Here is a 27,779-nt window from a genome sequence, read left to right as displayed (position 1 = left end):
GAGAACTGGATATTTGGCACGGATTGGGATACTTTTTTTCTGAGCTCAAGAGATTCAACTTGAATGTAATTTTAAAAAGGCCCTAACTGTTTGTTAGGCTGTCTTTATTTATAGGTGATTGGTTCCAAACTACTTGTCAGATATTTTATGTAGTGTCAACTCTCAGAGATATCATGAAGCTTCTCACTGATGTCATGAATTGAGTGCACTGCCCATAGTCCTATTTTAATACAGCTGCATTAGTTATTTCATAGCGAATGTATGGTGGCGTATGGATTTTATTCCAGATACTCATTGATCATGTTGCTCTAATCTCCCATTTTCCAAAGCTCTGAAGTAGGAAAGGTACAGGATGATCCGAGAGTAATGCAGTGAGATTTGGATTGCTTCAGCAAAGAAGTGCTGAACGGTAGCACAGTGGTTAGCAGGGCTGCTTCACCGCTCCAGGGACTTGGGTTCGATTCCCGACTTGGGTCACTGTCTGTGTGGAGTTTGCACGTTCTCCCTGTGTCTGTGTGGGTTTCCTCCGGGTGCTCTGGTTTCCTCCCACAGTCCAAAGATGTGCGGATTAGGTAGATTGGCCATGCTAAAGTTGCCCCTTAGTGTCCTGAGATGCGTAGGTTAGAGGGATCAGCGGGTAAATATGTAGGGATATGGGGGTAGGGCCTGGGTGGGATTGTGGTCGGTGCAGACTCGATGGGCCAAATGGCCTCTTTCTGCACTGTAGAGTTTCTATGATTCTAAGTGGCATTGACACAAATGACCAAACTGCAGCCTCCTGGTTCACTGGTTATAAAATCTTCTTCATGAAACATTATATATGCTGAAAAATATTTTTTCTTATTTTCGCATCAACATTGGTTGCCCTTCACTCCAATAAATGCAAAATTGAAGAATATGGTGCACAATGTGTGTTACTTGGAAAATAGATAGTCCGGCATGTGGTAAATGTCTGAAAATCCGTATAGAAGTGCAGGGATCCAACATCCATCACATCAATAAAGGAAAGAAACAGTGCATTTCTCCCAGTCATCCCAAAGTGCAGAATAACCAATTAATAACTTTAAAAGTATGGTAACCTTTCAGTAGCGTAGGAAAACATTGCAACCGATTTATGCATAACCAAGTCTCAGCAACAGCAACAAAGTAAACGAACAAGAAATCTGTACGAGTGCTGTTGGTTCAGAAATAAATGCTGGCAAGGATTCGTCTGATGTTCAAATAGTATCATGGAATCCCGGATCCTTGGTTTAACATTTTATTTGATAGACAGTGCTTCCTCGACACTGCAATAAAGAGTTAGTCTATGGGATACATTCTTTAGCAGCTAGGCATGTAAAGCAACATGCTTTCTTATGAGGTTTTATGAATAGAGGGTAGCAATTTAATAAACATTTGAATTGATCTTGCAGAAAGACCAGCAGCTATGTTAAAAATGCACTTGGTTGGTATAAATGTAGCATTGGGCAACTAGAAAGATGAACTTCAATGGGCTGAAGGGCCTTTTCCCATTATTAATTTTTCTGTTTATTCCTGTGTGCCAGTAAGAAGCATGATGTGCAATCACCACATATAATCACAGGGCATTGGCAAAATATAGTTTAGACCCCACTTCTTCGAAGATACAGCAAAATGTCCTTGAGAGGTATTACTAGAATTGTTCATGGATGCAAACAATAGTACATGTGCCTTTCATTTGTATGTACTTTGTATCTTTTCGCAAAGTGCACGCTACGCACTGTTCAAGCTAGAACCTCTTGGTAAACTTGGCACTCTTTCAAATGGTACACAACAGTGGCACAGTGGTTAGCACTACTGCTCTCTCCTGCCTTGGGTGACTGTGTGGAGTTTGCACATTCTCCCCGTGTCTGCGTGGGTTTCCGCCAGGTGCTTCGGTTTCCTCCCACAGGTCAAAAATGTGCAAGGTAGGTGGATTGGCCATGCTAAATTGCCCCTTGGTGTCCAAAGATGTGTAGGCTAGGGAATTAGCGGGGTAAATATGTGGGATTATGGGGATAGGGCCTGGGTAAATGCTCTGTTGGAAAGTCGATGCAGACTCGATGGGCTGAATGGCCTCCTTCTGCACTTTAGGGATTCTATGAAGCAAAGCAAAGAAAATATTGAATTACAATAGCCAATATATAACTCAAAGTTGTGTTCAATGGGTACAATGTTCTGATCACATCACACCTTGAGTACTGTGTCTAGCTCTGCTTGAAAGCAAATGAAGGAGTCATTCAAGCAATGGAAGCAGCCTTGTAAAGGCATATCCGATTGATGTCTGTGTTAAGGGAACAGTCATGATGTGGAGATGCCGGCGTTGGAATGGGGTAAATACAGTAAGAGTTTTAACAACACCAGGTTAAAGTCCAACAGGTTTATTTGGTAGCAAATGCCATTAGCTTTCGGAGTCCTGCTCTTTCGTCAGATGGACGAAGGAGCAGGGCTCCGAAAGCTAATGGCATTTGCTACCAAATAAACCTGTTGGACTTTAACCTGGTGTTGTTAAAACTCTTAAGGGAAAAGACCAGAGAAAGCATCTGAAGATGACCTTGCTGATAAGATAGTAAGTGGTACTGTAAAGGTTAATCTGGGATTCCAATAAATCTGTGGGTATAGAACAAGGTGACAGGTTCAAGCTAGTAAAAGGTACCTTTAGTACTAATGTCTTTATTCAGATAATCAGTGGTTGATTTACAGGCTCGGGTGGAGATGAGTCCTGGGATCAGCTGGAAATAACGAGATGCAGCAATGGTAGAGGGGCAGCATAGAATTCTGAGTGGGTGAATTCAGATGCCCTTCCTCATCTGGAAGCATCTTGGTCTTCACTAATGTCATTGTGCATGTGTGCACTCGTGGACATTGTTTTCACTCTGCTTGAACCAGATTGACTTGCAATGTCACAGAGCTGTCACGGCTCACAATTTTCCATGGCTGCTTCAAAGGACTGATAAAGACATTGCACATGACAGGTTTAAGTATTGAACATAAATGTTGGTTGTGTTTGGAAAATTGATTTCCAAATAAAATGCTTCAAGTACATGGGAGACTTTTTATGATGACTCTTGTGTATTTGGATATATTTATTATTGTTTATGGAGCTAGAGGATCTATCTGCACATCTCATTCATGTTGCAGAGCTGCATTGGACAGTGACTAATATTTTGAAGTACCAGCTCTAGGTATTAAAACTGCCCTGTTTTAAAGCTTTTTAAATGTCTCCTGCTTCTTTAGGCCTATAGGTTTTTCTTCTGGAATACAAGTTTATCTGTTTGAAAAAAAGTAATCTGCATATATTTAGTACTTTTCACATCACCCCGGGCGGCACGGTGGCACAGTGGTTAGCACTGCTGCCTCACAATGCCAGGGACCCGTGTTCAATTCTGGCATCAGGTCACTGTCTGTGTGGAGTTTGCACGTTCTCCCTGTGTCCGTGTGGGTTTCCTCCGGGTGCTCCGGTTTCCTCCCACAGTCTAAAGATGTGCGGGTTAGGTTGATTGGCCATGCTAAATTAACCCTGGTGTTAGGGATTAGCAGTGTAAATATGAGGGTTTCGGGGAATAGGGCTTGGGTGGGATTGTGGTCAGTGTAGACGCGATGGGCCTAATGGCCTCCTTCTGTACTGTAGGGATTCTATGATATATCAAACTGCTTCACGTGCATCGCCTTAATTTTTTTTTAAAATCACGATTGTTACATTGTCAAAAGCGGCAACCATTTTGCATACAAACAATAAATGCGATAAATGACCAGATAGATCTGTTTTTGGTTGAGAGATGAATGTTGTCCCGCAGGAGAACTTTGTTTTTCCTCAGCTGGTGTTGAGGGTCTTTTCTGGCGACTGAATGAACAGATGAGGCCATTTTTAATGGCAGCTCTGGCAACATAACCTGTGCAAACATTTCAATGCTGTTTGCTTAGGTGTGTAATGGAATTTGAGCCTCAGCTTTATGACTTGAGAGGTGACAATGCTACCAAAGGGCCAGGCTGATATTTTAGCAACAGATGTTAGTGTGTAACCGGTGACAACTTTGCATTGGTTGTAATGTGACCAATGGGAACAAGATGTAAGGGTCAGCTGACCCAGTAAAGCATGGAACCAATTACAGTGTGATGTAATAGTCAGCTGATTCACTATAAATAAGAAACCATGTAGAATTGTGGAGAGTTTGGAGTGGCCCAGGGCGAGGCCCCAAGTTTGGAGTAATGATGTTTCTTTATTAAACCCTTTCTTTGACTTATAAGTTGTATTTTAATGGCAGCTCTGGCAACGTAACCTGTGCAAACAAGTTGTATTTTCGTATCTGCATTTTTGGAGAGTTCCTTCTGAAGAAACAACAGAAGGTGACTTCTGACATGTTTCCTCTCACTTTTCTTGAAGGTGTTAACTCTTTGGTTTATGATTCCATTGTCTAACAGCTCCCAAATGGTTATTCATGTCGGTGCTGATCAATCCATGTTAATAGGTTGCTTAAATAGAAGCAATCTTACAACTGAACTTGTACACTAAAGAGAGAGGAGGAGAGTGATAGGCTCAGGGGGCAGAGTTGTAATTGTATGGCAGCTCAGAGGGAATGGGCCAATGACAGGACTTCAGCTGCCCCTCGTCATGGCTCAGACGACTACATGCAACCCAAGTATTAATGTGATTTCTTTTTTGTATGAACTGAAGATGAGCAAGTCCTGCAAATCAGACCATCCCTGTACAGGAGGTTGGAACTAAAAATGAGAGAAAAATGTTCTGGAAGGTTGATTAAAAAGTAGTTTGTGCAATTTGGAACTGTATTTTTCAGTTTTGCCTCGGGAAATTGGATGCGTTTACCAATTAGATTCTGGTGGAAGTGTTGCCATGGACAATGCACCAGTTGATGGTGACTGGCAGATAAGGTGGGCAGCACGGTAGCATAGTGGTTAGCACTGCTGCTTCACAGCGCCAGAGACCCGGGTTCGATTCCCGGTTTGAGTCACTGTCAGTGTGGAGTTTGCACGTTCTCCCCGTGTCTGCATGGGTTTCCTCTGGGTGCTCCGGTTTCTTCCCACATACTGAAAGACGTGCTGATTAGGTGCATTGACCCAAACGGGCGCCAGACTGTGGCGACTAGGGGAATTTTGCAGTAGCTGCATTGCAGTGTTAACTTTCTTGTGACTAATAAATAAGCTTTTACTTTAAATGCCAAGTATTGTTTTAAATTTGAACTTGGCAGATTGGCCAAGACGTTGCCCTGAGGAATGAACCAGTGAATGGCTATCACTTATTTTGTTTAGCAGGCGCAATGTGTGTAGGTGTTCTTTCTGTCTGCAAAGAACAGAATCCTGTGTATTAGTACATGTAACATTTAGTTGCATGCAAATTCACAGCACTGCAAGCCTGACTGATTATTTAAATTGGTTGCAAGCATAGTTTTTAGCACACTAAGGATTGTTTAGCAAATGTTGTCCAATCGCAGAATCACATCTAACGTTGCATACTGCATTTTGCCAGCACAGGCTAGTTGGGTGCAGTCTGTACTTTGCCCATTGCAAACAGCAGAAAGGACGTTCTGTTTAATACAATCTGCCAGTCATAGAATCATAGAATCTCTACAGTGCAGAAAGAGACCATTTAGCTCATCAAGCCTGCACAGACTCCGAAAGAGCATCCTACCCAGACCCTCCACTCCACCCTATAACCCCGCACATTTACGATGGTCAGTCCTCCTAACCTGCACATCTTTGGACTGTGGGAAGAAACCGAAGCGCCCAGAGGAAACCAACGCAGACACGGGAAGAGCATGCAAACCCTACAGTCATTCAAGGCCAAAATCGAACCTGGGTCACTGAAGCTGTGAGACAGTACTGCACGGTGGCACTGTGCTACCATGCCGCCTGTGCAGTACGGTGGGGACGAATGGCCTAAGTACCTAGCATCACACTGGCACTGAAATTCATATTCCACATTACTCATTTCTGTGATAACCAGACAGTCTTTTTGGCTTGACTATGGCATCCTGGCAAATTCTATTTGTGTTGCTACTGCATAGTAACAGTTTGAAGCAATTAGCTTCACCTGTTGCTCAAATGTTCCTTTCCCTTCCAGGATAAACTGAGGTAGACTGGGCATTTTTCAGAGCTGAGCCACTTTTGGGCAATGTCAATGACCAGTCAGAGTCAAACTGCCCTGCTTTAATTTTCAGACAATGCTCAGCAGCTAACTGTCAGTCGTCATCAACTGGTGCATTCTCCATTGCAACACAGCTACCAATGAGAGTCCACTTGCCAACCAACCCGCACCATCTCCTCATGCGGTATAAAGTTGTAGTTTCCCCTGACATTGGTATTGTTGCAATTCTCCTGATGAGTGCAAGATGAAAAGCTTCGACAAAATGTTTTATTTTCCAGCAATACTTAAAAACCATTCTTAAATAATCTAATAATGGGAGGAGGCTGATGTGACAGTGGAGTTGCAACAAAATAAGTTCATCTCTGTTCAAATCCATTGCAGGCATTAAATAATTTCTCACCCCTTCTCGTGCTTGGTTATGCACTTTTTCTCTCTCTCCATTCTTCAAAGTGAAAATTTAACACGTCAATTTAACACTGTTTAGGCCATCGTAAGTCTTCATTTATATTTTTGTTATTCAGACGCCCACAGGTGCCTCAAAAATCTATGTAGTTGTCTTTTGCTGCATTCTTAAAAGGTCAGATGTTCAAACCCACAGATGCTTTTGAGCTGAAATATTGCTTGTGACAATTGGCCTACCTTTGTGTGTGAGGATGGACACAGACTCGGCATGACAGATGGTAGTATAGAGAAAATGGACAAAGGTTTTAATGGACAAACCAGAAGGGAAGGCTGTCACAAAGGGACAAAGCATATTAAATTTAATTGTGGAGTGAGAAATGCCATGTGGTGTGAGGGACCGATAGGAAAAAAAATATTTAGCACCAACGTTTGGATTTTGGGTTTCACTAGATTGAAATAAGTTCTGGCGCGTGTGGAAAATCTAATGTTGAAAGAATAAATCAATCTGGTGTGCTGTTGCAGATTGATTCTGCATTCCTCCATTACTCCTGCACTCTTAATTTTAACGATAGACAAATAAATAACCTGATGGGAGGCAGCCAGACACACTGTAACCGTGATGGTGGATCTAGTGCTGCTCGCATAATATTTTAACTTTGTAACTTTTTGCATTTGGATAACTTGGGCTTAAATTTGTATTTTGTATTTTGTTTTATTTATTGAGTTTGCAGCGTGCCTGCAGTTTGCAAACCAGCCAAGTTCACAATTAATTGCCACTAATAATTGGCGATGTTTTTCTGAATTGGTGTTGATTTTGGGAGTTCTCAATGACATTCAGACATATGCTGCTATAAAATTAGAATTATTTATCTCCCTTTATCTCCCCCCATCCCCTCATGTGCTCCTACTAGCTGCCCTATTTAACATATGTTCACATTGCCTAAATTCAGTCTTTCCTTGCACCAAATAAACACGGAAGAATTATTTTTACCTGCACAGATATGTGTGATACTGTAAGGTAGTTGAGCTCAATCAAATGGCATGAACGGTTGCCATGAGTGTGATTACGGCACTGGATTTTGGCACAAGTTTATTTTAGTGGACTATTTTGCTGTGAATGATGCTGGGTTCCTTGCACTGTGACCCGAGTAAGTTTGTAGATCATCTTGTTCGTAAGAGACTATTTTGAGATGTTTTACTTTACAGTAAGAGAATGATTTTAATTAATTTATATATAGAGCCTATTCCAATCCTCGTTTTAACTTGACAACTAAAGCTGCTCCAAATTATGGGGTAGTTTGAGCATTCATGGAATCACCAAAGGAGTTCGTTCAATCTATCGTGCCTGTAGTAATTCCACATCAGAGCTTCCTAAACTCCTATTTCTATACTCTCTTTTCCCATTCTTAAGTGTTTGTCTATTGCCCTCTGGGGTCATAAGATTCACTCCAGCTTCAATCTTTGTTTGCAATAATGTTTCCCACATCTTAATCCTTTCGTGGGATGTGAAAATTTACCTTTTCCTCAACAGAAAAATTCAAAATACCCCGTTGTATTTTTGATGTGGCTGCTGGATTAGATTGATTCTGCGGTTTCTGTAGAACTTATAATATGAATGCTCATTTATGCGGGGGTGAGCTGATTATACCCAACTCATAGGAAAACACTGTTGTTTTGACTATCTTTAGAGAAAGGAAAGAAAATTCAATTTCCACGTAAAGCTAATGCTGCTAAAGTGAATGTTCCCGGGCCTGAAATAATTACAGAAATTGCGTGCACTGTAAAATTCAAAGCTAATTTACAAGCATTTGTCCAGCAGTCTTGCTGTAACTAACGATGACCTAAGGCCTGAAATAATGTGCCCTGCTGAATTTTATTGTTCACAATATACGTGTGTGATTATTGACCAGGGTGTCTTTAATGCTGCTCATCTAATCATGGAGCCCTCCATCCCCAGGCCCACGATTCTTGAATTTGTTTACACTGGGAGATCACTACTTGATTCTGCCTTCCTTGCAGCTTGCCTGATTTCAGTTTAATGTGTCATACAGAGATGTATTGAATAGACACGTAACTATTCTATTTGACCCAATGTATCTTAATGATGGAAGCAGCAATTTTGGGTGGAGATGCATCCGTTTCTATAAAGCAAATCTCGCCGCTGTTTAAAAATATGCTTATTTAAGTTGGATTATATTCTTGAGGTTTTGGTTGTTAAACCATTGATAGGAAATAGGTCAACTTCTTCCTAAAACATTTGTCTATGCAGTCATGGTGCTTCAGAAGTGTGTGAATGGTTTTTAAAAAATATTTCACCAAGTTAACTCTCCTCTAGGTGCTCCAGTTTCCTCCCACAGTCCAAAGATGTGCAGGTTAAGTGGATTGGCCATGGTAAATGTGTGGGGTTATAGGGATAGGGTGGGGGAGAGGGCCAGGGTAAAATGCTTTGTCAGTGCAGACTCAATGGGTCGAATGGCCTCTTCTGCGTGGTCGGGATTCTATTATAGATACATTGTAAATCCACAATAACTGACTTCTGTACATTGCAATCTACCATCTATGCTAACTCCTTTTCCAAAATTGGTGAGTAATAAAGTAAAACTTGAATTATTTAAAAGTTCTAATTCATGAATCAATCTCACAGCAGTGACAAGGGATTGATGCAAAACAACCAATCCTTATGTCGCCACAATATCTCGCATCTAGGGTCCTGTGATGTATGCTGGAAGAATTTGATGCCATGTTTTGTATAAATTGCTACAGAAAATCTCAGTTGTAAATCCAACCAGTCTGTATTCCTGCTGTCTTCACAATTGTATATACAATCATCCATTTCTTAAGACAGTTTTTCAGTTTTATCTTCAAGGTTGAAGTTACTTGCCCCCTCACTCTCCCTCATTAAGCTGTTCCAGAACCAACTTCTCTGTGGTTTATGGTCATGTTTCTCATTCTGCTTTCTCAGTATGAAAAAGGTCTTGCTGATCTACAGTTTGTTTATTATTTATTTTCATCACAAGTAGGCTTACATTAACACTGCAATGAAGTTACTGTGAAAATCCCCTAGTCGCCACACTCTGGCGCCTGTGCGGGTACACTGAAGGAAAATTTAGCATGGCCAATCCACCTAATATAAAACGTTGGTTAGGCCACATTTGAAATACTGTGTCCAGTTCTGGCCGCCACACTACCAGAAGGACATGGTGGCTTTGAAGGGAGTACAGAAAAGGTTTCCTGGTATGGAGGATATTAGCTATGAGGAGAGATTGAATAAACTAGGATTGTTCTCCCTGGAAAGACAGAGGCTGAGGGACAACCTCATAGAAGTTTATAAAATTATGAGGGGCGTAGATAAGGTGAACAGTTGGAAGCTTTTTCCCAGGTCAGGAATGACAATTACAAGGGGGCACAAGTTCAAGGTAAGTGGAGGAAAGGTTCAGTCGAGATGTGCAGGGAAAGTTTTTTACACAGAGTGGTGGGGGCCTGGAATGCACTGCCAAGTGAGGTGGTTGGGGGAGATGCATTAGCAACATTTAAGACTTCTCTGGATAGGTACATGAATAGGCAGGGTATAGAGGCATACAGGCAGTTGGTCTAGGGTAGGACAACGTGATCGCTGCAGGCTCGATGGGCTGAAGGGCCTGTTCCTGTGCTGTACTGTTCTTTGTTGATCTTTGCTGAGCTTCATTAGTTTGAACACCCCCAACAGTATGCCTCTCCATTGTCTTCTCTCCAGCAATAAGAATCCCAATTCTTTAATCTATCCTCCTATGTTTCAATCTCAAGGCCTTAATCAACTTGTATTTTCCAGTTCAGCTACATTCTTTCAGTATTGTGCTCCAGAACCCAGTAAACTAATGGCCTGGGGCAAGATTTATTTGTTTGACTCATTCCTTTTTGATGCACCTAGCATCTCATTTTTTTTGTTGTCAACCATTGGCTTAATGTTCTGAGGAATCTATCTCGTGAATGAACATATGAAGTACAAAATTCATGGGCTGGATATGCTAACTGCTCCATCAAGCCTGCTTCAGCCTCACGGTGGATGGAGTATCAGAAGTACTCGCACCATTTCTCCCCCCCACCCCCAAGACCACCGTGCACCTATGTAATCCCCTGGGAAGAAATAAAATGTGAAAAACCCAGGCAATTGACAGGGGGAAATACTGTGAAATATTCCTTTGCTATCCGTTCAGGGGATCATAACCTGTCCAGCAATCATATGGGCCAAGTGTTCTCTGCAAAGAGAACCTTCTGTATGATGTGACCTCTGCAGCAATGAAGAACTGGTCCAGCTCCCTCTTGAAAGTGTATAGACAGTAAATAGTCTCATAACACCAGGTTAAAGTCCAACAGGTTTATTTGGTAGCACGAACTTTCACAGCGCTCCGAAAGCTCGTGCTATCAAATAAACCTGTTGGACTTTAGCCTAGTGTTGTGAGACGACTTACTGTGCCCACCCCAGTCCAATGTCGGCATCTCCACGTCATGAAAGTGTTCGGAGTCAGCACCCAGATTGACTTGAATTTTCCAAAGTTGGTGCCAGCTTCCAGCCCTCAAACTCCCAAAATGTATCCTCTGCTACACCTTGTTTTGCCAACATCCCCTCCCTTTTCAGACCTGCATTGACTCTTTGCCTCCAATACTCGTACAGTGCTTTGAAATCTCTCCACAGCATAACCCTACCCTATCACTGCAACTTCTGTATGCTCTGACTGGTGTTTTGTGCATCTTTTTTACCTACGAGGTGGTCATCAACTGCCTACGTTCTCTGAAACCTGGTAGGGGCGAGCCAATGATCATGACTGTCTCTGGACGTTTGCAAGTCTGTTACTTCTTTTGGTCGGGGTAGGGGGGTTCATTTCCTATTTGGAGGTTTTCGACAAAGGCTTAGGCCTTTTACTTTTTGGTTTTCGAAGCTCTTCTTTGGTTGTATCTTCTCCTTGATGGGGTTTCAAAGCCTAACATTAGGAACATAGAGGTGATGGCTGCAACCAGTTGAGCCTCAAATCAATGGGTATGTAACACGGTTGAGATGGCAGTGCAAGGCAGTGACCCATTGAATCATAGAATCCCTACAGTGCAGAAGGAGGCCATTCAGCCTATCGAGCCTGCACCTACAACAATCCCACCCAGGCCCTATCTCCGTAAACCCCACGTATTTACCCTGCTAATCCCACTGACACTAAGGTAATTTGCCATGGTCAATCCACCTAACCTGCACATCTTTGGACTGTGGGAGGAAACCGGAGCACCCGGAGGAAACCCACACAGACATGGGGAGAATGTGCAAACTCCACGCAGACAGTCACCCAAGACCAGAATTGAACCCAGGACCCTGGCACTGAGGTACCAGTGCTAACCACTGTGCCACTGTAATGCACAATAATGCTCTGCTGCAGTTAATTAAAGTGTATGCCCATCTTAAAACAGACAGTGGTTGGCTGTCCTTCAGCTCCCACTGCTACTGGCGGCATTCAGGCGAGTCATTCTCAGTAATGACCTCAACTGCTTCATGGAGGTGACTGGCTGATCCGGCAGGGCCAAGGGCAAATAGGATGCCATAACCAGACTCCTGATGAAAACAGTCATAGATGCCAAGCTGCATGATGTGTTCAGGAACACTGCACATGAAGGGCAGCACAGATATGCCTGGTAGTGGCCAGATGGGTGCGTCTGTTCCAGGATAGACTTGCTGTTTGTGTACTGAGCATTCATGATCAGATCCACCAACGTGTCTGATCATTGCCTCCTACTAGCCGACTGTCACTTAAAGGAAGCGTTGAACTTCTCGAGTAGGCCTCCAAGATCACTATCTAATCTGTTCTGTGCTCTCCTAAATGTATATAGAGCGAGCTTTGTGATCAGAAAGCTGAAGGAAAAGATGGCTCGGTAATGTCATCATAGTCTGACGTTTTGAGGATCAACAAATGGTTTTAATGGCAGTTTGTGTGATGTGAAGCCCACATACAGCACAGCCCCCAATCCTTCCTGTCCTCTATCACCATCAAGTCTTTGGTAATAAACCTTGTTTGAGCCAAGACCCCGTGGAGTCCTTTTGGAGTAAAACTCCCAGAAGTGATGGCTCCGTGGGACTGGATTGGTCCAGGCATACTGGAAGTGTACAAAGATCTGATTCTGGCTGGCAGCATGTCAGAATCCATGAAGAAAGGCGTAATTGCCCTCATCTACAAGGGAAAAGGGAGGAAATTAGAAATTGGTGACCCATTTCACTGCTGCACGTAGAGAAGAAAGCCTTGTCCAAGGTCATTGCCAATCAGATGTACGGTGTAGCTGGCAGGAAGTTCTCTGATAGCCTGGCTACTCAAGGATACAATTGCCTATGTGCATAATGGGGATGGACACCTGCCTCTTCAGCCTAGACCAGGAGAAGATCTTTGACAGAATATTGCACACCTACATGATGGATGTGCTCTTCAACTTTTGGTTTGGGGAGGGAAACCGCAATTGGATCCAACTGCTTGACTCAAACATCAGTAACACAGTTTCACTCAGTGGGAATCGAAAAGCTGTCCTCTCCCCTGTCCTGTTCATGTGTTGCTTGGAACCTATTACTGAGTCCGTCAAGTTGGATTCCTGCATAAGAGAAATGATGATTCCAGACACTTGGTCAAAGCCTGGGATCTGGGGATGATTTCTTCATCTTCTGTTCAGATCCGCTGTCCATGCACAAACTGATGAACACCTGCGACCAGTTGGAACTGAACTCCAGAACCAAGATAAACTATGGCAAGAGCAAGGCCATGTTCTTTGGGAACTGGGCCAACCAGTTCTTTGCCTCCTTCACCATCGGGTCAATCCGCCTGAAGGTCCTGAGAATATGGTTTTTGCGGGAGAACTGGGTCATGGGCTAAAAACTGAAAGAAGCAAGTAGCTCGGGTTAAACAAAAACTGGGCATGTGGGAGTGATGCTGCTGCTTCATTGCAAGTAAGAACCTGGTCATCAGGCTCTCAATGTTGCTGGGTGAGGTACAGATTTAGCTCATTGCTCACTGCTATGCTGTGGCGATCACCCGAGCCATCTTCCACTTTATCTCGGGGTTCAAAATGAACCATGTTTGTAGGGGCACAATATACAAATCTCTAGATAAAGCGGGGAGTGGGAAACATGTTTAATATTACCCTAATCCTGGTGGCCACCTTTGTATGCGGCTGCATCAAGCTGTGCTAGACCCTTGGAGCACAAACACCAAGTGTCACTGCATGCTGAGGTTCTACCTCTCTGAGCAGTTTGACTGTACCATCCAACTATTCTTGTGGAAATGCTTATGCAGTAAAAGACCTTTGAGCACAAATCTATCAGGCAGTGGTCTGCACATAACCTCCGAGAGGCCCTGCGGGGGGAAAAGGAGATAATAGATCCTAACGGATGATTCCCTGAGGAGTCAGTCAGTCATTTGACAGAATGCCTCATTGCCAAAACTTTCAAACAAGCACCAAAACATATCTTGGGTAGTGGTGACAAAGACCCCCCTGTCAGACCCTTTCAACAAGCCGGGAGCCTCACCTGCTCTGCACATTGCCCTTGAGGTGGCTGTGGTGGGGAAGAGACCATTGTTCACCACCTTGTGAAATGTGCCTTGCAACAAAAGTCTGGAGAGAGATGAGGTGGCTTTTGTTGAGCTTCATTTGGAGCAGCTCCGTGACACTGGACTTTGTGTTCCACAGGTTGTTCCCAGGGACGCACTCCAAGACAGACATCAACTTGGCTGGAGGATCATCAGCTCGGTGAAAGAGATTCTTTGGTCTGCCTGAAACTTGCTGGCCTTCTCGTGCAAAGAGTTGTCCACGACTGAGTGTTGCAGATTGGCACATTCCAAGGTCCAGGACTACATGCTGAGGGGTGCACTGAAATTTGAGGCAACTGCCACAATGGAGAAAGGTCACTGTCTTAAGGCCTTTCAAAACGTTGATGTTGGTCTTGATGTACATCTCTGGGTACAGCCTGTAAAGCATAGAGTTCTGCATCACGGCTGCTCTCGATGAATCTTGACAAAAGCCATTGCATTTCTCTCTAGACCATCTTTGCAATGGCACATTCCAGAAGAAGGTAAACAATTGTCTCTCTTTCTCATCACAGCCACCTCGAGGGCAATGTGTGCAGGGGGTGAGACTCTGGTGTATAAGAACAGAGGTATACCATCAATACATTTCTTGGCGCTTGTTTGAAAGTTCTGTGCACCAAGGGACTGGAAAACTTTGTAGAACCCCTCTGGCTGTATGCGGACTTTTTGAATATCAAGAGTATTGAAATTGTACTGAGGCAGCTTGGAGAAGAATATTCTGTATGAAGCAAAGTTAAATATATTCCACTTGTGTAATTTTTTAAATCAAAATGTTTTGCCCCCAGGCTGTGTACCTGACATGAAATGTCTATTTTAAATATCGAGAGAATTACAATTATATAGACATGTAGGAATAGATTATACTGTATGGAAACGAGTCAAAATTTATAGTACTTCCTGTAATTTTCAAGTTGAAATGCTTTGCAGTGTACATTTACAGATTTTTATGAATAAGCATATAAGAAAAATAACTCCCTCTCTGAACTCCCTGTCTCTGTTCTTTGCAACTTTAACAATCCTTTAAAACTTTTGGAGCAAGTTTTTGATCACATTTTTATTATCACCTGGTGCCCATAGATGCAAACTTTTAACTATTGAATGTTTCTTTACTTTTAGAAAGTCCTTGGGAACATTTTCTAATTTAAAGGTAATATATCATTGTAAGTTGCAGCAAACAAAGCATTTTTTTAAAAACAAAAACCCATAATTTTTTAATATTCTGCATTTTTTCATCTTTTAAAGCATGGGGAGGTGTTTTCTGTGTTCGCTAGCTCTTCCCCCAACTCTGTCTCCCCGACATTTTATTTCTCCTCAGACTAGAAGTTTTTGTCCAATGGGTGGGAGTAAATGGGTTTCTTAAAAACATTGTCAATGGTTGCGAGTATCACAGGAACTTTAATGTGCAGAGACCAATGCAGCGTGTGAACAACTGCTTGGTGTCCCAAGCTGCTGCATTTCTAATGAAGAGCAGATTTTGCACCATTGAGTGAGCGCATTGTGTCTGAGGGACACACGGCCCCTGTCCCATCATTGAAATCTCCATAACAAAGTGTGAGTTTAGCTGCCTCTGCCATGGAGAGGTGAAGTATGTGTGACCTCTGTATCCAGGAGCTGTGAGGAAAAGGCAGCCCCACACTAGTCTGAAGCTATAAAGAGAAGCCATTTCTCCAGTGGCTCCCTCTGCCAGCTTATTGTGTTTATTGGAAAATGCTTGCTATAGCTTTGGCTGCAGTAATTTGGTTAATTTATTTACATCACCAGTATGCAAGTATTTTGTTAACTTTTATTTATGTTGCCTCTTCAATGCTTTACATTAGACTGATCCTACCAAGTGGCAAATTGAGCAGTAAATATTTAAATATATATTACAGTTAGCCTGGAGGCATTTTGATCAAACTTTTTTGACAAATAGAAATGCTGGTTGAATCTTGACATTTTTAAAGGTTCATTCCTTCCACACCATATTGGAAGTTCAAAAATGCAAACTCTCAACTGTTCAAAGAACACCAAATGAAGCCCGATTATGTTTTGGACCTTGTGTGATTTGTGCTGGTAGACTGGGTTTTGTGATTCAGTTTGGGGTGAGTGTGACCCTATGTCTGTGTACTACAGTTTCAGTCTGTGTGCAGTGAAGGAAAGCCACTGATTTCAGGCAAAGATGTGTTTCTTTCAAACAGAAGTGGCTGTTACCTTGCTGCAGGAGATTCTGGTTCCCCTCTGACTCCATCAAAATGACAGCCAACTAACCCTGCTACAGCTATGAACTCCAAAATAGTAGCAGAGAGATAAATCTAGTTGGTGCCGCATGAATGGAAGCTGACCTCATGCGTGAAGATAATGTTACTGAGATACAGAATGTATATGGGGGTGGACCTCAAGGGCATTCCAGGAGGCTCCTTGCAAGTATGGAAGAAGAAGTCATTCTAGACGATTCATTGAATATATAACTTGCAGTTGCATTGTGCATAAGGGGCTAAAATGACTGAATTAAAGGAGATATTGGAACAGGGGAACAAAAGTTTGCATGAAAGAGATGGGTTTTAAGGAGGGAATTAGAAGAGAAAAGAGAATCCATGGGGTTGAAGGAGGGGATTTACATTTGAGACATGATTCTTGAGTCCTCTGCTCCAACCTCCATCCTCTGTGTAAGCTAAACAATAAGTGTCACCATCATTCCCGCTACAACAGCAGCTCGAGCAGGTTCGTCTGTTCATCAGCGGCACGGTAGCACAGTGGTTAGCACTGCTGCTTCACAGCTCCAGAGACCTGGGTTCGATTCCCGGCTTGGGTCACTGTCTGTGTGGAGTTTGCACATTCTCCTCGTGTCTGCGTGGGTTTCCTCCGGGTGCTCCGGTTTCCTCCCACAGTCCAAAGATGTGCGGGTTTAGGTTGATTGGCCATGCTCAAAATTGCCCTTAGTGTCCTGAGATGCATAGGTTAGAGGGATTAGTGGGTAAATATGTAGGAATATGGGGTAGAGCCTGGGTGGGATTGTGGTCGGTGCAGACTCGATGGGCCGAGTGGCCTCTTTCTGTACTGTAGGGTTTCTATGATTTCTATGATCAGACCCACAACTATGGCCATAAAAATGAATCCCTGCAGATGTGGACTTCAAGTCATTGGCGTCATTGAGCAACTTTGAGACCATCAAACATTATGGCCAGCTATCTAGATACGGGCAACTACTCAAAAGATAAAAGGGCATGTTTCAGGTGCTATTCACCTGCATTAGGACAAGCTATTCTAGTGTGTTAGCAGGTTTTTCGGCCGAGAAAGCAGGCAAGAATACATCAGAAATCTTGTCAATTCCCAAAACAATATGTGCTTGGCTGTCCAAATTTTGAGGCCAAAACTCAGGGCAGCATTACCTGAAATAAACTCAGTTTGAATGTTTGAATTGGGGCGGCATGGTGGCACAGTGGTTAGCACTGCTGCCTCACAGCACCAGGGACCCGGGTTCAATTCCAGCCTTGGGTGACTGTGTGGTGTTTGCATGTTCTCCCCATGTCTGCGTGGGTTTCCTCCCATAGTCCAAAGATGTGTGGGTTAGCTGGATTGGCCATGGTAAATTGCCCCTTACCGTCAGGGAGATTATGGGATAGGGCCTGGATGGGATTGTTGTCGGTGCAGGCTTGCTGGGCCGAATGGCCTCCTTCTGCATTGTAGGGGTTCTATGAATTCCTGGAAAATCTGCTCCCAATTGGAAAGAAGCATAAAGATTCAGCTTTGCAACCTCAGAACGAGTGACCAAGTTCTTCACCACACAACTCGCTCATTTAAACTTGGCAAACTCTACCTAACATGAGTGCTGGGGACACGCTCCATAATTTCTGTTCCTGTCTTTCCAACCCTTTTGAGCAAAGATGGAGTAATGACTGAGGTTCTGACCAACAGAATCATCCCTCTTGACCCAAATCTATTTCTAGATGACCAGCCAATGGCAGGCATCTAGCTTCGAGCAGCATAAAGATAATGTGCTGCACTCCCAACACCCATGCACCAAGCATGTAAACATATGGGTCACCATTTGGTCAGAGAGTAACATGTCAACTCATATTAGCCAGAAGAAAATCTGAGGATTTGTGGGTGCTTCCTTTGGGAAGTACCCACAAATAGAAGAAAAAATAGAAAAATTTTCACAGGATAACAGGCGACAAATGCCTCCGTGCTCGTATATCAAACAGTCTTGACAGGATAAAAGACAATATCACAAAATCAGGATTATAATCTCAAGGAAGGGGACGGCAGGGTGGTTAGCACTGCTGCTTCACAGTGTCAGGGACCTGGGTTCGATTCCCGGCTTGGGTCACTGTCTGTGCAGAGTCTGCACGTTCTCCTCCGTGTCTGCGTGGGTTTCCTCCGGGTGCTCCGGTTTCCTCCCACAGTCCAAAGATGTGCGGATTAGGTGCATTGGCCATGCTAAACTGCCCCTTAGGTGTCCTGGGATGCATAGGTTAGAGGAATTAGCGGGGTAAATGTGTGGGGTTATGGGGATAGGGCCTGGGTGGGATTGTTGTGAGTGCGGACTTGATAGGTCGGATGGCTGCCTTCTGCATTGTAGGGTTTCTATGATTAAAACGAAGTTCAGGATTAATGATGAACTACAGGATAATATGATCATCCACAGAGCTTGAAAAGGTCAAAGTCATGACAAGATCATCGAGCAACATCCAGGATCCATCCAGAGTTTCACCGAAGACTCTGCACCTCTGCCATGTTGTCATCCCAAAGCCCTGAAGCGGGTGACAAGGACCTGACACCTCCGGTCACCTCCAATCCTTCTCAATGCACAACGAGGACAAGACAATGTAAAACAGTGGTCGCAGTATTCTGACAAACCCAAGCCTCGAAGACCAGATACAAAGTGCTCCATCAAATTCTTGATGCCCAGCCCTCAGATTGAGATTGTAAAAACATAGCAGTCAGTTCTCAAATTTGGCCAGGAATTCATCCCCAGCTCCCATCGGGAGACTGGCCCCGGGTTACTCCTCCCCTGACCCCATCTCTCCATATTAATCAGGATGTTTGACATAATATGCAGCAGGATTTCCAAAGACTGAAGGTGAGCCTTCACCAAGGTAGCTGCCCTCTCGACTGACCGGGTTCTCTTCTCCGCTTCATCCATTCTCTTTAGGATATCTAGCAGTTCATCAATGTGAGCACCAAAACTCTGTGCTGGGAAGCCGAGACCATCATCCACAACTTCATGCCTAATGGTGGCAATCATCTCGACGCCAACAGCATCATCAAAGCATAGACCCGCTCACCAGCGAACTGGGGCCCACCCTGGCCACCTCCGACTACCTCAATCAAACAAAGATTTTCTTGACTTAACTCAGCTCCCCTATGCCAAAATTCAGCCAGGATCTTCCAGGAACATAGCACAGATTATACACATCATGGGCTGTGCATCAGGATTAAAAAAATAGATTAAAAATAAGTAGAGTCAGAGCTCACGAAAATGCTGATGCTTCCGTTGTTGAATTATGTTTGAGATTTACTTCAAAGTTGCAATAAGTGATTTTAATGTTTGGGGAAGTTAAACATTTAAACTCATTCCTTTTCAAGCATAATGTTGGGTATTTGTTCATATTTTGTAATCTGTTGAATCAGCGTGTCATGATAAACATACTCTGGGGAGGATGAATGAAACTGTATTGAGCATTCTTCAGGTAAGCAGTATAAAGATGGCACAGAAGGCATTCCAATTTTGTTTTATTCCTCTGCGTAAAGATGGGGTAATTTGGATTTCTCCTGGGAATCGATTTGCTGATCTGAAATGGGAGCACTAGGATGCTCCACAAGGAGCTTTGGAAAGCAGGAAACATGCAGCTCTGTTCTCCCCTACTTCCATGATTAATTTAGCAACAATCACTACTAAAGCACAAAGGTCGCCTCTATCCATCTCCTTAAATATAAGCTGTGCCCTGTTTATACTTGAGAGTATTTTTGTTATCAGTCCCACTGGAGTTTTTTATGTGATGATGCTAATGAGGAAGTGCCTCAGGCTAGTGGAGGTTAGGAGGTTGTATTACTGCTGCTCCAAAATGGGAGTTCCAGTTCCATTGTTCTCAAAGGCTGAACAAACATACCAAGAATTTCCAGATGATCAATCTTCTCATGATTGCCATTCAAGGAAGGTGCCTTCAGAATTGGATGATGATACCTGTCACCTTTCAGCTTAGCTCAATGTTTTGAGTAAATGGCTATTATTGCTGCTTATCTGCACTTCATTAGATTGCAAAATGATGCAAAGTGATAATTAGCTCACGTGGGTATGCTGCCCAAAAGTGAAGTGGTTACTCAAACATTGTTGATTTTATAGTGAACTATAGTGAGTCATACATCACAGAAAGAGGCCCTTCGTGTCAGCGCCGGCCATCAAGCACCTATCTGTTCGAATCCCATTTTCCAGCACTTGGTTCATAGCCTCGTATGCTATAGCATTTCAAGTTTCTTGAATATAACCTCTGGTCCTAGACTCCCACAAGAGGAAACAACCACTCAGTATCTACCCTGTCAAACCTCTTGAGAATCCTGTATGTCTCTTATTGAGGTGCAGAGGCTTTGGTGAAAATCTGGATGGATCCTGGATGTTACTCGATGCCTTTCATTCTTCTAAACTCCAGTGAATACAGGCCCAGCCTACTCAATCTCTTATAAGAAAATCCTTCCATTCCCAAGATCAATCTAGTGAACCTTTCCTGGACTGCCTCCTCTGCCAGTATACCTGTCCTTGGATAAGGGAACCAAAACTATTCACAATATTCCAGCTATGGTCTAACTAGTGCCTTGTATAGTTTTAGCAAGACTTCCCTGTTTTTATGCTCCATTCCCTTTGAAATAACAGCCATCCTAAAAATGCCTCTCTTACCCAGCTCTTTTTGTAGCCAATCTTCTATCCATGTTAATACACTATCCCCCAATGCTATGGGCTTTTATCTTATGAAGTAGCCTTTTGTGCAGTGCCTTATCAAATGCTTTGGGACCATCCCATATTCAAGATAGCTGTCCCCTGTCTAGAGCTGGATAGATTCTTGATGAACAAAGGAGTAAAAGATTGTCGTGAGGTAGGCAGGAATGTGAAGTTGTGGTCACAATCGGATCAGCCACGATCTTATTGAACGATTTGACGTTAACTTTCCTATAAAAACACACTGCTGCAGATGCTGGAAATCTGAAATAAAAACAGAAAATACTGGGCTCATTTGCCTCAAATTTAGATGGTTCCTGAAGATTCTCTTAACAGGATTGAGAAGATTGTTGGTGTTCAAAGCAAAACAAAGTCCTGTATTTGCATTGCACCTCACCCCACTTCATACGCATTGAATTAGATCTTGCAGTAAAATCTTATTATCCGGCATGCACAAGGAATGGGTGATGTCTGTAAACAGAATTTCATTTACCAATTGAACACAGTGCAATACTTGGAGCATGAACTAATATGCAAGTACTCAAGAAATACCAGAACAGTATTCTTTTTCCTTTTAATCTTCAACAGTACATAAAAACATAAGTATAAAATAATAGAGTAAATAAGTGCAGGTTCTAGATAACTTCAGAATTGCTTCAAGTTGGTAAAATGACTTCATGTTAAGGGAATATCAGAAATTCTGGTTGGTGGAGTGCCAGATAACAATCTTTCTTTTTGTGCCTTTTGGTAAGAAATAATATTGGCTTGTTCTGGGAAACTTTCCTGCTTTCTTTGAATAGGATCAAAGGACCCTTAATATCATTCTGAAGAGGCAAGCAGAGCTTTAGTTTAACATTTTATCTGAAGGGCAATACCCCTAATAAAACAGCAAAATGTTGCGTTGGACTGTCTGCTTAGATTTTGTTCAAAGTGCTGACGTGAGGCTTGATTCACCAACCTTCTGACTCACATCATTACCAACAGAGAGAGACAAGCTGGCATACAAAACTGTAGTCAAGACATATCTACCTCGGAATTTTGAAACAGGTGAAGGTTCATTGCATCATCTTAATCTTCTATGTGGGATGTTTTTAAAGCTCATGGCCATTCCCTTCTGCATAAGATGATGCCATTCTGCCACACACTGCTGAAATTACTGCAAACATCCATCAATTTTCAAATGCTTTTTGCCCTATTCATCTGTGGGCAGTAGATTTTTAAATCACTGGGCCATGGAGAGCCATTGGAAGTATGTAAGCCAATTTGTTTTTGGTCATTCTAGTGTTGCATTGTTAGTACAAAAAATGCATTGGACAGATCTAGTTAGAGGTTTTGGTATGTACACTAGTAAGCTGTGGTGTGCTGCATTTTTGAGGCTTTTGAGCAAGATGCAGTGCTACAGTGTTAATGTGATTACAAATTGCGTGTGATTGTATGTATACCAAGCCTGATCCATCTCTGAAACATCACTGTTTCGAATGTAAGTTTTTTTTTTAAAACTATTCCCTCGTCTGTTACGTGTTCTTCCCAATTATTGATGCAGTTTTGGCTGTTAACCAATGTAGACAATGAGGTGTGTAGTTGTAATGACAAATTAATTAATTCTTCCAGAGTAAGGAATAGGAACAGGAGTAAGCCTTTTGACCCCACGAACCTGCTCTGACATTTAACTTGGCTGATCTTCTGCCCAGTTCCATCTTCCTGCACTATCCCTGTATCCCTTAATGTCACTGGTATCATGAAATCTATCAACCTGTGCTTTGAACGTACGCGATCATTGAGCAACCACAGCCCTCTGGGGTAAAGAATAGAGAACTTTTCTGATTCAGCGCAAATACGAGTCTGAAGTAATAGTATTTTAAAAAATCACCAACACCACAAAGAAAACAGCCAATTTAATGCGTCTGTGGTAATGGGTTGTGATTTATTTGTTTGGTTCTCTTGTGTAATTGTTGTTTATTTGGTCGCATACCTTGTATTTATAAGATTTGTCTGCAAACCCTGACAGATCATTAACTCTTCTTTCATATTTTTTCAGCAGCAGTTGGCCCATATGTGCCACCTCTGCAGCAGGTGTTCCAAGCACCACGACGACCAGGGATAGGAACAATCGGCAAGCCAATTAAACTACTAGCCAACTACTTTGAAGTCGATATTCCAAAAATCGATGTTTACCATTATGAGGTGGATATAAAGCCAGACAAATGTCCAAGGAGAGTAAACAGGTACCATTTGGTCTGCGCAATAATTCTACTGTATAAAGACTAGAAGGACAGCTTTTGCACTTTTGGCAATTTGGATTACATTCCCTGTCATATTAATGTCTAATTCGCTTTGAGAACTATTTAATGTTGTTTTCAGTGTCAAATGCCATGATATAAGCCCAAGTACATTTTATTACAGTAATAATAAATCAAACAGAACTGTTGTCTTGTATGATAATCTTCAAAGGCGGTTCAGTGGCACAATGGATTGTTTGCCTCCTGGCCATGCATGCATAATTTTCTTACGCGTATATTTTTAAGCATTAATAGCGTACACCGCTTTCCTAATAACTTAATCCAAAATTTTAAGACCTGGATTTGTTGTTTTTGGCAACTTGCCTAGTATTTTGGAATGATCACTCAATGAAACACAGCCAAGTAGACCCCTAATCAAACTTGGAATTTCTCCCTCTACTGGTCATTTATGAGCAACATTAATAACAAGCCAAAAGACGTCCATGTCTTTTCTTGAGCTCCATACAGATACTGGTAAATACAAAATGCACTTGTACACCAGTATAACATTGGGATTAATGTATGTATTATTTATAGTTCCCCGTTCACTGTAGAAGCAATGTTAAATTCAACTCCATAAATGCATTTGAAAAATCATAAAAATTGCCGTTTATTTTGATTTCCTGACGGCAGCTTATCATGTTTTGTTTATTTTTAGAGGAATATAAAATAAATGATATTTTATTGAAGAACATGTTTGTAGCCAAAAGGCTGCACTGAAGTGTGACTTGCATCAAAAATTCATATAAAGTCTAAGTAATCAAGTTTAAAAACATGGAAACGTGTGGCAATCCTATAGAAACAAAAATAGGCAAATTCAGCAGGTAACAGGAAAGTGGTGGATGGGAGATTAAAAGAAATATTAAATTAAAATTATATTAAAATTGCAAACCAACATTAACACCATTCTAACATTACAAACATTGAAGTACATAAAGACTTACAACATGCAGGGGTACAGGGGAAAGACACTGAGTCATCATGCTTGTTTGAAGAGCTAGTGTTGACACAATGAGCTAAATGGCCTCCTTCCGCACCATAACAATTCTGAGATTTCATCATTTAAGTACTTCATTGAGGACCCAGACCATGTAAGGAATAGGGCTACATTGGTTTTATGTAAAATAATACTTAATATTATTTTAAAAATTTAAGGTTCTGTGAAAAAGAAATTGATCAATTAACATTGTTTGGCAATAGGTTTGTGAATTTGAGAAGTCTTGCAGCTTTGAAGATGAATAAGAATAGTTAAAGTAGTGTAGCAATAAAATTATTCCATCTAATTGCATGGTGCTTCTGATCAGTAGTGATATAAATGCATTTGTATGTAAACTGTTGGTATTTGAAATAATTTCCGATCTAAAAAATCTCCTTATTAACGGTGCTGAACTTTTAAAACTGGCTGATTTAGAAACCAGTTTTAGCAGTTTCAAAATGTCCAGTGAAGCTGTGTCAAACAACATTTGACACCAAGTCACAGAAAGAGACATTTGACCAAAAGCTTTAGGGTAGAGTGGCAACAGGGTTTAGGGAGAGAATTGCTGAACTGAGGGCTCAGGCAATTGAAGGCACAGCCACGCGTGATGGAGAATTAAAATCAGGAATTTGCAAAAGGCCAGACTTGTAGGAGTGCCGTCATCTTGGAGGGTTGAGGAAGCTTACAGAGCTCCAATTTAGATCAAATTTGAAACTATAGTTTAAAAATCACAAGCGTAGAAAATTCAGAAAGTAATAATGTGTCGGGGAGGATGAAGTGGCTTATCTTGACGATACAAATAATTTGGCACTTTATTGTATCTGAATCAATCTTTTATGCCTAATGAAACTGCCACTTTTCAAATTTACAAAAGAGGTAAAACACCCAGGGATCCCATTGCTATTCAGTGATTGCTATTCCACTTTCTAAGGTGTGGTGTGATCTCTCTTGTCACAAACACCTAGTAATACATAATATAGTGCTATAAGGCACACATGTTTTACAATCAAGCAGTAGTGGGTGCAAGTCGCAAGTCCGCTTCATGCACATTCAGCCTTTAAGTGTGATCTCTGTGAATTCTTACAGTCGCTATAACAAAAGTAAATCACACATTGCCAAATGTGCCTCCAATTAAAACGTTTTGACCATTTTGCCTTTTTAAATTGTATTAAGGTTCAAAAAAAGCATGTGCTTTATGAAGAGGGAGATGATTAAAACTGACCAAGAAAAGTCTCTTCTTGAACCTTCTCTGTTTTGCAGGGAAGTGGTGGAATACATGGTTCAACATTTCAAACCTCAGATCTTCGGAGACAGAAAGCCAGTGTACGATGGGAAAAAGAATATTTATACAGCAACACTACTGCCCATTGGCCAGGATCGGGTATGAGAAAATGCTACTAATCACTTGTTGGGGAGAGAGTCTTTCATCTCGACCTACAAGTGGGAACTCTATTTAAGTCTCAAAATTGCCTTGTAGAACCTGAGCTTTAAAAATCAGAAGGTATTGTGGTTGATTCGTGATGTGTGCATAGAGATAGTTAACACAATTGATATTTCCAGCCTAGAGTGTAGAGAAAAAATTGGCTGGGATTCACTCTGCTGCTTTAACATCCACCAAACACTCTGGTGAAACACATGGCAGAATTGTAACAATGCTCCGGATGTTCTTTTCTTCAGACTTTATACAATTACTAAATTTATCCTCGACTGCAGTGGCTTTTAGCAGTGATATAGTTTCACAAAGGATCTACCTCATTCAAGTGACTGCTATTCTTGTGTAATCTCAAACAGCAACTAATTGGGAGAACCATCACAGGAGAACCTGATTGCACTCGCACCCAGCATTCATGGTAGTACTAGACACTGAAGTGTGATTAAGAGTGAAAACTCTGATAATTGTGCTAACTTCCCCCAACTCCACAGATATTGAAGTGAACAGCCAATGGCTGAGCTGACTAACTCAACAACAGCTTGAATTTATACAGCGTTATTAACTTGGAAAAACATCCCAAAACACATCAAGAAAGTGTAATCAAATAACTCAAAACAGATTGACAGTAGAGCCTGCATGGCTCAGTGCAACACAGCGTAATTTAGCACAATGGTTAGCACTGCTACCTCACAGCACCAGGGACACGGGTTCAATTCTGGCCTTGGGCAATTGTCAGTGTGGAGTTTGCACGTTCCCCCTGTGTCTGTGTGAGTTTCCTCCGGGTGCTCCAGTTTCCTCCCACAGTCCGAAGATGTGTGGGTTAGGTGGACTGGCCATGCCAAGTAGCCCCTTAGTGTCAGTGGGACTAGTAGTGGGGTTGTGGGGATAGAGCCTGGGCGGGATTGTTTTCGGTGCAGACTCGATGGGTCGAATGGCCTCTTTCTGTACAGTAGGGATTCTGTGATACTGTGTCTATGAATTGAGCTATTCTCAACCACAGATTTTATATCTTTATTGGGACTACTCTTGCTTCCAATCTTACCTATCCTGTTCTAGCCAGAGAATCTCTTGCATGGCTTCTCATATTTCCAACACTCCCAACCACCCACCCTGTATTATGACCTCTGGAGTTTCCACCCCCCCCCCCCCCCCCCCCCGCCATTTCTCATTCCGCAGGATCTGACATCAGTTTCCACGTGTATGTCGACAACACTCAGTTATAGCTTGCATTACCTTTTCTCAACACGATCACTGCCTCAAACACAATCTCTTCAGTTCAGTGTCTTCAACAATATGAAGGTTGAAGCCACTGTCTTCCACCTTCACCACAAACACCATTCCATCGGCGGCAATTCCATACCCCTCTCACATTGTTTCCAAACCTAACTGAGCTTCTAACTCCATATCTTCTCTATTAAAAAGGCTGCCTACTTCCACCAACTATCTTCACCTCGCCTCTGCTTATCTGCTACTAAAACCCTCATCACTGCTTCTGTCACCACCAGACATGACTATTCCAATGCTATCCCACTTAGCATCCTATTTTCAACTTCTATAAACTTGAACATCCCATGATGTGGAGATGCCGGCGTTGGACTGGGGTGGACGCAGTAAGAAGTCTCACAACACCAGGTTAAAGTCCAACAGGTTTATTTGGAATCACAAGCTTTCGGAGCACTGCTCCTTCATCAGGTTGACTCACCTGATGAAGGAGCAGCACTCCAAAAGCTTGTGATTCCAAATAAACCTGTTGGACTTTAACCAGGTGTTGTGAGACTTCTTATTGAACATCCCAGACAGGGCTGACTTATCCTAACCTGCACAAAATCCTGCTTACTCACTGGCCCCTGTGCTTACTGACCTTCATTGGCTCCCAGTTCACCAATGCCTTCATTAGAATTCTCATCCCTGTGTCAAATTCTTCAGTGGTCTTTACCCCCCCCCTACCTCTGTAACCTTCCCCAGCCCTACAACTGTCCAAGAATTCTACATTCTTTGAATGGCTTCCCACATGCTTCACCCCATCTTTGACCTTAGCTGCCCATGTCCTATGCTCTGGAAGTAAATTCCCAAAGCCCTCTGCCTTAGTCCTTC

At 42.4% G+C, this 27,779-nt stretch overlaps 1 protein-coding gene across 1 annotated transcript in view; it reads left to right on the top strand.

Annotated features, from left to right (window-relative positions):
• The window catches only part of LOC144509276 (protein argonaute-1-like), a 101,569-nt gene that overhangs the window by 6,842 nt on the left and 66,948 nt on the right, over positions 1 to 27,779 (top strand). Inside the window, exons 2-3 of the mRNA XM_078237897.1 lie at positions 23,037 to 23,223; positions 25,514 to 25,634. Coding sequence (XP_078094023.1) covers positions 23,037 to 23,223; positions 25,514 to 25,634 — 308 coding nt within the window. The remainder of the gene's footprint in view (positions 1 to 23,036; positions 23,224 to 25,513; positions 25,635 to 27,779) is intronic.

The sequence above is a fragment of the Mustelus asterias genome, chromosome 21 (assembly GCF_964213995.1).
Source record: "Mustelus asterias chromosome 21, sMusAst1.hap1.1, whole genome shotgun sequence".
Taxonomy (NCBI): Eukaryota; Metazoa; Chordata; class Chondrichthyes; order Carcharhiniformes; family Triakidae; genus Mustelus; species Mustelus asterias.
The sequence above is the reverse complement of the archived record's forward strand: the minus strand, read 5'-3'. Positions and strand labels throughout refer to the sequence as shown.